Source organism: Triticum dicoccoides, chromosome 4A (assembly GCF_002162155.2).
Source record: "Triticum dicoccoides isolate Atlit2015 ecotype Zavitan chromosome 4A, WEW_v2.0, whole genome shotgun sequence".
NCBI lineage: Eukaryota > Viridiplantae > Streptophyta > Magnoliopsida > Poales > Poaceae > Triticum > Triticum dicoccoides.
In genome coordinates this window covers 662922046-662936781 of record NC_041386.1, presented here as the reverse complement: position 1 = coordinate 662936781, position 14736 = coordinate 662922046, and the positions used below count along the sequence as shown (strand labels likewise).

Genomic DNA, 14736 nt, shown 5'->3' with positions numbered 1-14736 from the left:
ACAATGCGACCATTTTGGTCAGAAAGGTCGTAATTTCCTTACACGAAATGGTCATAAAGCAAACAATGCTGGCCCGCTGCCTTATTTCTAGTTGTTAACGACCAATATAGATGGTCATAGCCTTGTAAATTGTGGTGGGTTGTGATGACTAGGCGCCATCTCTTCAGTTTTGCCTATGTGTCATGTCCATGTGCCAATTTTTGCCCTAGGTTGTGAAGCAACCTATATTTCTGTTATTCCAAAAATTCCCAAAAAAATCTCATAAATTGTTTGTATCATATCTTCATCAAATATGTCCAAAACCTTCCTTGCCTAGTTCAAAAATAACTCAACAATATTCATTTCCTATTTTGTTCAGAGGAGCACTTTGTGAAGGAAGTGTTATTTATATATTCTCGATTTCCCTAAAAATTTGTGAAGACATTCTTATTAGTATATGATCATCCTCAGCCAAAACTCACGCCCATTGTCCATGTGCATTTCTCGTACCGCTAATCAAACACTTGGCTGCTAATTCAGAGCATAGTTCGGTCTCCTCATGAGAATCTTATGTTGTAATTTTCTTCCTAGCACCTACCTGGGGAGTGCCCAACCTACTAGACATACCTAGGCCCTCCAAAACGCATGACAATGCCACGGTCACGCGGTGGCCATGCGGCGGGCATGCGAGCTTATGCGCTCTAGAGTTGGGGCCCTCGGCCACCGTCCAAACCTCGATGTCTTGCCATCAAACCATGTATTTCTGATTAAATAGATACTTATTTACCTAGAAATGATTTTTGGAAAAAATAAAGACCAAACTATGAGGCAGCTGCAGTTCAACTTTGTCTCGCTTCTAGCTGAATCGGCGGAAATTTGTCTTTTTCACCAGAGGTGGATCAAAACTTTTGACACCCAACCATTTTGTCAATTGTGCATTAAATATGGTCTAGTATTTTATAAAATTTATTACGTCTAATTTTGCAAAAAATATATGGTATGTCCTTCACAAAAAACTCATTTCGGGCACTCAGAAAATGGAAAATGTATTTTCCATGAAAAGAAAATGAAAACTCCCTTAGGAAACATTGTTTGGAATTCCAAGATGCACCCTTGTGCACAATATGAGATCATTTGAACAAACTATGCCATGAATGTGGCCATAAGATTGATCATTTAGCTTGAAAGCTATGAATCTTCATGCACGATAGCTCATTTCTGAGAACACTTTTTAAAAATAATTTCCATATTACAAGTTTATTATTTTTCCTGGAAACTTGGTCACATATAATGACACAATGTGAAGGTTTTCCAATTTTTTTATTTTTTTGAATTGTTTATGCCCGTTTCAAAATGCGGTCAAAACGGTGGGCTTGACCGTTCCTAGCTAGTGGTTGAATCTTGGATTTTTTTAGTGTTTCTCTGATTAAATAGATGCTTATGTACCTAGAAATGATTTTTGGAAAAAATAAAGAGCAAACTATGAGGTAGCTACAGTTCAAATTTGACCTGCTTCCAACTGAATCGACGGGAATTTGTCTTTTTCATGAGAGGTAGATCGAAACTTTTTACACCCAACCATTTTGTCAATTGTGCATTAAATATGTCCTAGTATTTTAGAAAATTGACTTGGTACAATTTTGCAACAAATATATGGTAGGTCCTTCACAAAAAAACCTCTTTTTGGGCACTCGAAAAATGGAAAATGATTTTTTTGTCCAAAGAAAATGAAAACTTCCTTAAGAAACATTGTTTGTCATTCCAATATGCACCCTTGTGCACATTATGAGATCATTTGAACAAACTATGCCATGAATGTGGCCATAAGATTGATCATTTCGCTCGAAAGCCATTCATCTTCACACTTGATAGCTCGTTTCTGAGAACACTTTTTTAAAATAATCGCTGTATTACAAGTTTATTATTTTTCCTGGTAACTTGGTCACATATAATGACGCAATGCGAAGGTTTTCCAATTTTTTGATTTTTTTGAATTTTTATGCCCGTTTCAAAATGCGGTCAAAACGGCGGGCTTGACCATTCCTAGCTAGTGGTTGAATCTTGGAATTTTTTGGTGTTTATATGATTAAATACATACTTATGTACCTAGAAATGATTTTTGGAAAAAATAAAGAGCAAAATATGAGGTAGCTACAGTTCAAATTTGACCCGCTTCCAACTGAATCGACAGGAATTTGTCTTTTTCATGAGTGGTGGATCAAAACTTTTTACACCCAACCATTTGGTCAATTGTGTATTAAATATGTGCTAATATTTTAGAAAATTGACTTGGTACAATTTTGCAACAAATATATGGTAGGTCCTTCACAAAAAAAACTCTTTTCGGGCACTCAAAAAATGGAAAGTGAATTTTTCGTACAAAGAAAATGAAAACTTCCTTAAGCAACATTGTTTGTCATTCCAATATGCACCCTTGTGCACAACATGAGATCATTTGAACAAACTATGCCATGAATGTGGCCATAAGATTGAGCATTTAGGTTGAAAGCCATTCATCTTCACACTTGATAGCTCGTTTCTGAGAACACTTTTTTTTAAAATAATCACTGTATTACAAGTTTATAATTTTTCCTGGTAACTTGGTTACATATAATGACGCAATGTGAAGGTTTTCCAATTTTTTGACGTTCTTTGAATTTTTTATGCCCGTTTCAAAATGCGGTCAAAATGGCGGGAATGACTGTTCCTAGCTAGTGGTTGAATCTTGGACTTTCTTTGGTGTTTCTCTGATTAAATAGATACTTATGTACCTAGAAATGAATTTTGCAAAAATAAAGAGCAAACTACGAGGCAGCTACAGTTCAAACTTGACCCGCTTCCAGCTGGATCGGCGGAAATTTTTCTTTTTCACGAGAGGTGGATCGAAACTTTTGACACCCAACCATTTGATCAATTGTGTATTAAACATAGCCTAATATTTTAGAAAATTGATTTGGTCCAATGTTGCAACAAATATATGGTAGGTCCTTCACGAAAAAACTCATTTCGTGCACTCGAAAAAAATAGAAAACAGGTATTTTGCGGAATGAAAATGAAAACTCCACAGATCAACATTATTTGTCATCACAACATACGCACATGTGCACAATATTATTTCATTTTAACAAACTATGAGTGGTTAATATGTTGAATGTTTGCCCTAAATAAGAGGATAAAAACAATAAGAGAAACATAGGCTGAATTCTGATTGGTGGAATCCGTTGTGGTATGGATCGATGACGCGGCAAACATCCATCCATACATCAATCCATCCGTCGATCCAACCCAGTGCAGCCTCTCTCTCACACGCGCCTGAACCTTAGCCGATCCAGATCCCTCCCCGCCCCCACTCCTCTCCCCGATCCAGATCCCTCCGCCGTCGCCCCGTCCTCCCCTTCCTTCTGCCGCCCACCTCTCCACTCGCCTTCGCCACCCACATCTCCCCTCGCCACCAGTCTGCACCCTCCCCTCCACTCCTCCCTCGCCTCCGGCCAGAATCATCGCTCCCGCCTTCCACCACCCCCGTTCCATTCATAGCACCGCCGCCACCAAGCGCCCTCGTCTCCCTCACCTTGCCGCCGGCCCCCACCTTCTCTTCCCCTCCCTTCCACTCCCTCACGTCACAGCGGCAGTTCCACTCCCTCGCCATGGGTAAATTGCTTGTCGAATTACTGCTGCTTCATCTCTTGATCTGAGTGATGATTGTTTTTTGCTGATCGATTTTGCTCTTTTGCTCTTTCTGCGTGGTCTGGGACGCATGCATGCAATATTAAGATCGGAATCAACGGTGAGTTTCTCTATCACTTCAACGCGCGACTCTCGATTCAACGATCGGTGCTGGTGTGCCTCTGTTTTGACTCAACTGGCTTCTTTTGCTCAGGTTTCGGAAGGATCGGGAGGCTCGTCACCAGGGTTGCCCTCCAGAGCGATGATGTCGAGCTCGTCGCCGTCAACGATCCCTTCATCACCACTGAGTACATGGTATGCCCCTTGATCTGTGGTTTTCACCCGCTCCGATAGCCAGATCTGGTGGTCTGAAAGGTTTTAGAGTGGTTTTACTTATGATTTCTTCTGTTAGCATACCTGATGCTTGGGTTGTTTTGTCAGTGTTGTATGAGGTATAAGAGTTCGCTTGATTTTGGAGTGGTCTCTAACTTGTTAAGAGTTCAGGCCTGATTTTGCTAGTAGTATTAGCCGGCTTGGAATTGATGGTGTTAGATAGCTCTCCAATGTTACCTGACTTTGAAATATGTAGATGGCGTCTTGGATTGATTTCGTCCATGCCTTCTTAACAAACTGAGATGTGCACCTATCTCAAATTTCAAATTTCCATAGTACATCGGTAGGAACTTGGGTTCTGTATGTTCAGATATCTATTATGCAAATGTGCACCCTTATTTCAAGTATTTCCGGACGGAGGGAGTGTTTTTTACATAGTATACTTCTGACCATGGCTCGTACCCGGCAGCCCTATTCGCAGCGGCTCTCTGATGGCCGTTGCAAATTCATAGCTTCGGTATGCGTTCACCGTGCTGTGTGTGTGTAATCATTGTGTAGATTGCAAAATGGCTAGCAAAATTGATTCTGAATGATGCTATGTTGTTCTGCAGACTGTCATATATATTTGTGTTGTTTTTGCTGAATAGATTGTATATCTTTGCCACACACTGTAGCTTGGAGCTTTGCAAACTAACCTTCTCTAGTCCTCTTCCTTTTCTGCAGACTACCCATGGCGTGGATGGTGACGACATCAGGAGGACGCAAGTTCTGGTCGGAAACATGGCCTTATCCTGCTCGAGGAGGAGGGACGCACCTAGGCACCGGCCCTGTCATGCTCCTCTGCTTCCAAGGCAACCAAGTTGCCCTGCCCGAGTTCGACGAGTCCAGCTCGGCCATGACCATGAACCGCTCCCAGTAGGTAGCACCTCCCTCCCCCTCTGCTCACTCACGTGCTGCTAATCTCCCTGCACGGGTTGCTGCTATCGTAATTTTTATAATGGTTGATGTTTGTTAGCTAGTTAAACGGCTTTGATTTGCTGATTGCCATGTAGGAGGGGCTGGTTCTGCTGCTGGATGTCGGCCTGTCGATGCACCGGGTGCTGTAGGAGGTCGAGAATGTCTGCACGACCCTCGTGCGCAAGAAGGCAAGAAACACACTCTTTCCATCCGAAAATTTGTGATTGACCCAACCCAATAGAAATGCAAGCGTCTGTTAATCTACATTTGCGTTTTTTGTACTCTACAGCTGGCTTTTCATAGGAGCGACAAGGTTGGCGTTGTCCTGTTTGGAACTAAAGGACTGTTCCTGGATTTGTGGTAACAGAACTTTGCGTGTACAATGGGACTTCAAATATTGCGGGTCCATCATGTGACTAACTTCCTACTTATTAGTTTTTTCCTGTTAACTACTCCCTCCGTTCCCAAATATTTGTCTTTCTAGACATTTCAAATGGACTCAACATACGGATGCATGTAGACATAAATATGAGTGTAGATTCACTCATTTTGCTTCGTATGTAGTCACTTGTTGAAATCTCTAGAAAGACAAGTATTTAGGAACGGAGGGAGTAGAAAACCTTTTCTTGTTTTCTTGTTCACTCCAGTATATAGTAGGTTTTAATGTATTGGTGAACTGAATGTAACTTCTATTTCTAGTGGCCTGTATATGTATGGTCCTGATTAATGTCACTCCAAGGAAGCCTTACAGTACATATGTTTGCACTGAACAAGTGTATTTATGGTTCACAATGGAAAACAATCAAACAAGTTATTGTTTTCCTCCTTAGAATGCATCTAGTCTTTGGGGAATATTTGTTCTGAAGTCATTACTGCACTATATTTAGCTATGCCATCCCAGTGCTTGAGTCCTGATAACATCCAGGAACAGTATCTGGGACTGGCGCATTTATGCTTCTTAAAATTGAAAATTGTGCTACTTAACTTTTTACCTGATGTGACTAGCTTCATACCTATTAGTTTTTGCCTTGTTAATAACTAGAAAACCTTTTCTTGTTATTTTTCACTACAGCATGTAGGTTTTAATGCAATGGTGAACTGAATGTAACTTCTATTTCCAAGGGCCTGCATATATTTGGTCCTCATTAATGTCACTTCAGGGAAGTCTTACAGTACATATGTATGCACTGAACAAGTGTACATATATAATTTCCTGGTATATGTGAACTACACATCAGCTTACATGCTTGTGTTTTCAGTTATACATGATTAAGTAGACCAGCTTGACACAAGTACTACTTTATTGTCTATATTGTGTTGAGGCATGTTGCATAGTAGGTTTCTCGTGTCGATTTATTCATGTCTGTGTTTAAGAGCTGAATTTAGATGTTGGGTTTGGCAGGAGAGCGAGGGGGTGGTCACCAAGAAGGAAGGCATTGACTTAATGCCTATCTGGAATGCATCTTGAAGACCAAAGTGAATGTGGAGTAGTGCTTTGAGGAGGTTGTACTGAAGGTATATGTATATGTTCCCACTTTCAGCTCCGTATTTTTATATCTGGCTTCTTAGCAACATCAATATTGGGCTATGAAACTGTCCCTGCTTAAACAACTACTTGTCCACACTTGATTGAAGTGGAAGTACTTGTTCGGTTTTTATGCTAGTATATAGTAGGATTATTAATTAGCTCTTGTTAGTTGGTATTGTTGTTGTACAAGCGGGGCCCTCTCTCCTAGAGATATAATTCCGGGTGCAGGTTCATCATAGTTTTAGTGCAAATATTTGCATAAGATGGATGGATGGAGTGTTCCTTTCTTCCTTATAAAGCTAGCCTACTATATTGAAACTGACACACTTGTGCATGCATGATGATGCATATTGTAGGCACGCCGAGCCTGCTGGCGGATGCTTCTTCAGGGGCAAAGAAGAAATGTTCAAGAAGAAGGTGCCCGAAGCTGATGCCGCGGTGAGTGACTGATGTTTACATGTTGGGTCACGATGAAAATCATTTGTTGTTGCAGAAAGTTATATGTAAGCAACCAACTTGTTTGTGCCATCCACTTTATAGTTGGATTGTCCGTTTAGTTTATAAATGGTTACCTGTTGCTGTTGTAGGAGACCATTGCTAATGGCATGCTTGTAATATATTCTCATGTTGGTCGTCATCTGTGATATGCCAGTAATGAAACAAATGCTATTTGGGCCGAAAAAAGGCCACAGACCAAACAATAAAAAAAATGAACAAGATTGTGGAAAAAATTAAACTGAAAAAAGGTGAAGACCTAGAAAATTGAAAGCCCAAGGCCCAAAAAGAAATATATTGTATGATGGGGAACGTTGCAGAAAATAAAAAAATTCTACGCTTCACCAAAAACAATCTATGGAGTCATCTAGCAACGAGAGAGAGATGAGTGCATCTACATACCCTTGTAGATCGCGAGCGGAAGCGTTCAAGAGAACGGGGTTGAGGCAGTCGTACTTGTCATGATCCAAATCACCGAAGATCCTAGCGCCGAACGGACGGCACCTCCGCGTTCAACACATGTACGGTTGGGAAGACGTCTCCTCCTTCTTGATCCAGCAAGGGGAAGGGAGAGGTTTATGGAGATCCGGCAGCACAACAGCGTGGTGATGGAAGTAGCGGTGATCTCGGCAGGGCTTCGCCAAGCTCAGCGAGAGGGAGAGGTGGTGCAGAGGGAGAGGGAGGCGCCAGGAGCAGGGGTGCGCAGCCCTCTCTCCCCCCTCTCTTTATATAGGGGCCCTGGGGGGGCACCGGCCCCCTAGAGATTGGATCTCAAGGGGGAGGGGCAAGGGTGGTGGCTTGCCCCCCAAGCCAAGTGGGGCGCCCCCACCCCTAGGGTTTCCAACCCTAGGCGCAGCCGAAGGCCCAAGGGGGGCGCACCAGCCCACCAGGGGCTGGTTCCCTTCCCCACTTCATCCCATGGGGCCCTCCGGGATAGGTGGCCCCACCCGGTGGACCCCCGGGACCCTTCCGATGGTCCCGGTACAATACCGGTGACCCCCAAAACTTTCCCGATGGCTGAAACTGGACTTCCTATACACAATTCTTTACCTTCAGACCATTCCGGAACTCCTCTTGACGCCCGGGATCTCATCCGGGACTCCGAACAACTTTCGGGTTACCGCATACTAATATCTCTACAACCATAGCGTCACCGAACCTTAAGTGTGTAGACCCTACGGGTTCGGGAGACATGCAGACATGACCGAGACGACTCTCCGGTCAATAACCAACAACGGGATCTGGATACCCATGTTGGCTCCCACATGCTCCTCGATGATCTCATCGGATGAACAACGATGTCGAGGATTCAAGTAATCCCGTATACAATTCCCTTTGTCAATCGGTACGTTACTTGCCCGAGATTCGATCGTCGGTATCCCAATACCTCGTTCAATATCGTTACTGGCAAGTCATTTTACTTGTACCGTAATGCATGATCCCGTGACCAAACACTTAGTCACATTGAGCTCATTATTATGATGCATTACCGAGTGGGCCCAGAGATACCTCTCCGTCATATGGAGTGACAAATCCCAGTCTCGATCCGTGTCAACCCAACAGATACTTTTGGGGATACCTGTAGTATACCTTTATAGTCACCCAGTTAGGTTGTGACGTTTGGTACACCCAAAGCACTCCTACGGTATCTGGGAGTTACACGATCTCTTGGTCTAAGGAAATGATGCTTGACATTGGAAAAGCTCTAGCAAACGAACTACACGATCTTGTGCTATGCTTAGGATTGGGTCTTGTCCATCACATCATTCTCCTAATGATGTGACCTCGTTATCAATGACATCCAATGTCCATACTCAGGAAACCATGACTATCTGTTGATCAACGAGCTAGTCAACTAGAGGCTTACTAGGGACATGTTGTGGTCTATTTATTCACACATGTATTATGATTTCCAGATAACACAATTATAGCATGAATAATAGACAATTATCATGAACAAGGAAATATAATAATAATCATTTTATTGTTGCCTCTAGGGCATATTTCCAACAGTCTCCCACTTGCACTAGAGTCAATAATCTAGTTACATTGTAATGAATCGCACACCCATAGAGTTCTGGTGTTGATCATGTTTTGCTCGCGGAAGAGGTTTAGTCAAGGATCTGCGACATTTAGATCCGTATGCACTTTGCAAATATCTATGTCTCCATCTTGAACATTTTTACGAATGGAGTTGAAGCGACGCTTGATGTGCCTGGTCTTCTTGTGAAACCTGGGCTCCTTGGCAAGGGCAATAGCTCCAGTGTTGTCACAGAAGAGAGTGATTGGCCCCGACGCATTGGGTATGACTCCTAGGTCGGTGATGAACTCCTTCATCCAGATTGCTTCATGTGCTGCCTCCGAGGCTGCCATGTACTACACTTCACATGTAGATCCCGCCACGACGCTCTGCTTGCAACTACACCAGCTTATTGCCCCTCCATTCAAAATATACACGTATCTGGTTTGTGACTTAGAGTCATCCAGATCTGTGTCGAAGCTAGCGTAGACGTAACCCTTTACGACGAGCCCTTCGTCACCTCCATAAACGAGAAACATATCCTTAGTCCTTTTCAGGTACTTCAGGATATTCTTGACCGCTGTCCAGTGTTCCATGCCGGGATTACTTTGATACCTTCCTACCAAACTTACGGCAAGGTTTACATCAGGTCTGGTACACAGCATGGCATACATGATAGACCCTATGGCTGAGGCATAGGGGACGACACTCATATTTTCTCTATCTTCTGCCGTGGTCGGACATTGAGCCGAGCTCAATTTCACACCTTGCAACACATGCAAGAACCCCTTCTTGGACTTATCCATATTGAACTTCTTCAATATCTTATCAAGGTATGTGCTTTGTGAAAGACCTATGAGGGTCTCGATCTATCTCTATAGATCTTGATGCCTAATATGTAAGCAGCTTCTCCAAGGTCCTTCATTGAAAAACACTTATTCAAGTAGGCCTTAATGTTGTCCAAAAGTTCTATATCATTTCCCATCAAAAGTATGTCATCCACATATAATATGAGAAATGCTACAGAGTTCCCACTCACTTTCTTGTAAACGCAGGATTCCCCATAAGGATGCATAAACCCAAACGCTTTGATCATCTCATCAAAACGAATGTTCCAACTCCGAGATGCTTGCACCAGCCCATAAATGGATCGCTGGAGCTTGCATACCTTGTTAGCATTCTCAGGATCGACAAAACCTTCTGGCTGCATCATATACAGTTCTTCCTTAAGATAACCATTAAGGAATGCCGTTTTGACGTCCATTTACCATATCTCATAATCATAGTATGCGGCAATTGCTAAAATGATTCAGACGGAATTCAGCTTCGCTACGGGAGAGAAAGTCTCAACATAGTCAACCCCTTGAACTTGCCAATAACCCTTAGCGACAAGTCGAGCTTTATAGATGGTAACATTACCATCCGCGTGTGTGTTGTTCTTAAAAGATCCATTTATTTTCTATCGCTCGCCGATCATCGGGCAAGTCTCTCAAAGTCCATACTTTGTTTTCGTACATGGATCCTATCTCGGATTGCATGGCTTCAAGCCATTTGTTGGAACCTGGGCCCGCCATCGCTTCTTCATAGTTTGAAGGTTCACCGTTGTCTAACAACATGATTTCCAGGACAGGGTTGCCATACCACTCTGGTGTGGAACGTGTCCTTGTGGACCTACGAAGTTCAGTAGCAACTTGATCCGAAGTACCTTGATCATCATCATTAATTTTCTCTCCAGTCGGTGTAGGCACCACGGGAACATTTTCCTGAGCTGCACTACTTTCCGGTTCAAGAGGTAGTACTTCATCGAGTTCTACTTTCCTCCCACTTACTTCTTTCGAGAGAAACTGTTTCTCTAGAAAGCACCCATTCTTGGCAACTAAGATCTTGCCTTCGGATCTAAGGTAGAAGGTATACCCAATGGTTTCCTTAGGGTATCCTATGAAGACACATTTTTCCGACTTGGGTTCGAGCTTTTCAGGTTGAAGTTTCTTGACATAAGCATCGCATCCCCAAACTTTTAGAAACGACAGCTTAGGTTTCTTCCCAAACCATAATTCATACGGTGTCGTCTCAACGGATTTAGATGGTGGCCTATTTAAAGTGAATGTAGCTGTCTCTAGAGCGTATCCCCAAAATGATAGCGGTAAATCGGTGAGTGACATCATAGATCGCACCATATCCAATAGAGTGCGGTTACGATGTTTAGGCACACCGTTACGCTGAGGTGTTCCAGGCAGCGTGAGTTGTGAAACGATTCCACATTTCCTTAAGTGCGTACCAAATTCGTGACTTAAATATTCTCCTCCACGATCTGATCGTAAGAACTTTATTTTTCGGTCACGTTGATTCTCTACCCCATTCTGAAATTCCTTGAACTTTTCAAAGGTCTCAGACTTGTGTTTCATCAAGTAGACATACCCATATCTACTTAAGTCATCAGTGAGAGTGAGAACATAACGATAGCCTCCGCGAGCCTCAATGCTCATTGGACCGCACACATCAGTATTTATGATTTCCAATAAGTTAGTTGCTCGCTCCGTTGTTCCGAAGAACGGAGTCTTGGTCATTTTGCCCATGAGGCATGGTTCGCATGTGTCAAATGATTCATAATTGAGAGACTCTAAAAGTCCATCAGCATGGAGCTTCTTCATGCGCTTGACACCAATGTGACCAAGGCGGCAGTGCCACAAGTATGTGGGACTATCGTTATCAACCTTACATCTTTTGGTATTCACACTATGAATATGTGTAACATCACATTCGAGATTCATTAAGAATAAACCATTGACCAGCGGGGCATGACCATAAAACATATCTCTGATATAAATAGAACAACCATTATTCTGGGATTTAAATGAGTAGCCATCTCGTATTAAACGAGATCCAGATACCATGTTCATGCTCAAAGCTGGCACTAAATAACAATTATTGAGGTTTAAAACTAATCCCGTAGGTAAATGTAGAGGTAGCGTGCCGACAATGATCACATCAACCTTGGAACCATTCCCGACGCGCATCGTCACCCTGTCCTTCGCCAGTCTCTGCTTATTCCGCAGCTCCTGCTTTGAGTTACAAATATGAGCAACCGCACCGGTATAAAATACCCAGTAGTTACTATGAGTACTGGTAAGGTACACATCAATTACATGTATATCACATATACCTTTAGTGTTGCCGGCCTTCTTGTCCGCTAAGTATTTGGGGCAGTTCCGCTTCCAGTGACCCTTCCCTTTGCAATAAAAGCACTCAGTCTCAGGCTTGGGTCCATTCTTTGGCTTCTTCCCGGCAACTGGTTTACCGGACGCGGCAAGTCCCTTGCCGTCCTTCTTGAAGTTCTTCTTACCCTTGCCTTTCCTGAAACTAGTTTTATTGACCATCAACACTTGATGTTCCTTTTTGATTTCCACCTCCGCTGATTTCGGCATTGAAAATACTTCAGGAATAGTATTCACCATCCCCTGCATATTGTAGTTCATCACAAAGCTCTTGTAGCTAGGTGGGAGCGACTGAAGGATTATGTCAATGACCGCCTCGTCCGGGAGGTTAATGTCCAGCTGGGACAAGCGGTTGTGCAACCCAGACATTTTGAGTATGTGCTCAGTGACAAAACTATTTTCCTCCATCTTACAACTATAGAACTTGTCAGAGACTTCATATCTCTTGACCCGGGCATGAGCTTGGAAAACCATTTTCAGCTCCTCAAATATCTCATATGCTACGTGTTGCTCAAAACGCTTTTGGAGCCCTGGCTCTAAGTTGTAAAGCATGCCGCACTGAACGATGGAGTAATCATCAGCACATGACTGCCAATCGTTCATAACGTCTTTGTTCTCTAGGATGGGTGCTTCACCTAGCGGTCCTTCTAGGACATATGCTTTCTTGGCAGCTATGAGGATGATCCTCAGGTTCCGGACCTAGTCCGAATAGTTGCTCCCATCATCTTTCAGCTTGGTTTTCTCTAGGAACGCATTGAAGTTGAGGTTGACATGAGCGTTGGCCATTTGATCTACGAGACATTTTTGCAAAAGGTTTCTAGACTAAGTTCATGATAATTAAGTTCATCTAATAAAATTATTTAATGAACTCCCACTCAGATTAGACATCCCTCTAGTCATCTAAGTGATACATAATCCGAGTCTACTAGGTCGTGTCCGGTCATCACGTGAGACGGACTAGTCATCATCGGTGAACATCTCCATGTTGGTCGTATCTTCCATACGACTCATGTTCGACCTTTTGGTCTCTTGTGTTCCAAGGCCATGTCTGTACATGCTAGGCTCATCAAGTTAACCTAAGTGTTTTGCATGTGTAAATCTGTCTTACATCCGTTGTATGTGGACGTTGGAATCTATCACACCCGATCATCACGTGGTGCTTCGAAACAACGAACTTTTGCAACGGCGCACAGTTAGGGGGAACACTTTCTTGAAATTATTATGAGGGATCATCTTATTTACTATGGTCGTTCTAAGCAAATAAGATGCAAAAACATGATAAACATCACATGCAATCAAATAGTGACATGATATGGCCAATATCATATAGCTCCTTTGATCTCCATCTTCGGGGCGCCATGATCATCTTCGTCACCGGCATGACACCATGATCTCCATCATCATGATCTCCATCATCGTGTCTCCGTGAAGTTGCTCGCCAGCTATTACTTCTACTACTATGGCTAACGGTTTAGCAACAAAGTAAAGTAATTACATGGTGTTTAATTATTGACACACAGGTCATACAATAATTAAGACAACTCCTATGGCTCCTGCCGGTTGTCATACTCATCGACATGCAAGTCGTGATTCCTATTAGAAGAACATGATCTCATACATCACATATATATCATTCATCACAACTTTTGGCCATATCACATCACAAGGCATATGCTGCAAAAACAAGTTAGACATCCACTAATTGTTGTTGCATGTTTTTACGTGGCTGCAATAGGGTTCTAGAAAGAATGTTTCTTACCTACGTCAAAGCCACAATGTGATATGCCAATTTCTATTTACCCTTCATAAGGACCCTTTTCATCGAATCCGATCCGACTAAAGTGGGAGAGACAGACACCTGCTAGCCACCTTATGCAACTAGTGCATGTCAGTCGGTGGAACCTGTCTCACGTAAGCGTACATGTAAGGTCGATCCGAGCCGCTTCATCCCACGATGCCGCCAAAACAAGATAATACTAGTAGTGGCAAGAAAATTGACAACATCTACGCCCACAACAAATTTGTGTTCTACTCGTGCAAAGAAACTACGCATAGACCTAGCTCATGATGCCACTGATGGGGAATATTGCAGAAAATAAAAAATTTCTACGCTTCACCAAAAACAATCTATGGAGTCAGCTAGCAACGAGAGAGAGGAGTGCATCTACATAACCTTGTAGATCGCGAGCGGAAGCGTTCAAGAGAACGGGGTTGAGGGAGTCGTACTCATCGTGATCCAAATCACCGGAGATCCTAGCGCTGAACGGACGGCACCTCCGCGTTCAACACACGTACGGTTGGGAAGACGTCTCCTCCTTCTTGATTCAGCAAGGGGAAGGGAGAGGTTGATGGAGATACAGCAGCACAACAACGTGGTGGTGGAAGTAGCGGTGATCTCGGCAGGGCTTCGCCAAGCTCAGCGAGAGGGAGAGGTGGTGCAGAGGGAGAGGGAGGTGCCAGGAGCAGGGGTGCGTATCCCTCCCTCCCCCTCTCTTTATATAGGGGCCCTGGGAGGCGCCGGCCCGCTAGAGATTGGATCTCAA

At 43.2% G+C, this 14736-nt stretch overlaps 1 protein-coding gene across 1 annotated transcript; it reads left to right on the top strand.

Annotated features, from left to right (window-relative positions):
• Window positions 1–3687: 3687 nt before the first annotated feature.
• Window positions 3688–7107, top strand: LOC119284003 (the record flags this gene model as incomplete). Its single annotated transcript, XM_037563321.1, has 7 exons — window positions 3688–3766; window positions 3860–3960; window positions 4702–4893; window positions 5031–5075; window positions 5225–5295; window positions 6820–6901; window positions 7051–7107. Coding segments are annotated over 7 exons (627 nt in total), but the record flags the coding sequence as incomplete, so codon positions are not given.
• Window positions 7108–14736: the final 7629 nt, after the last annotated feature.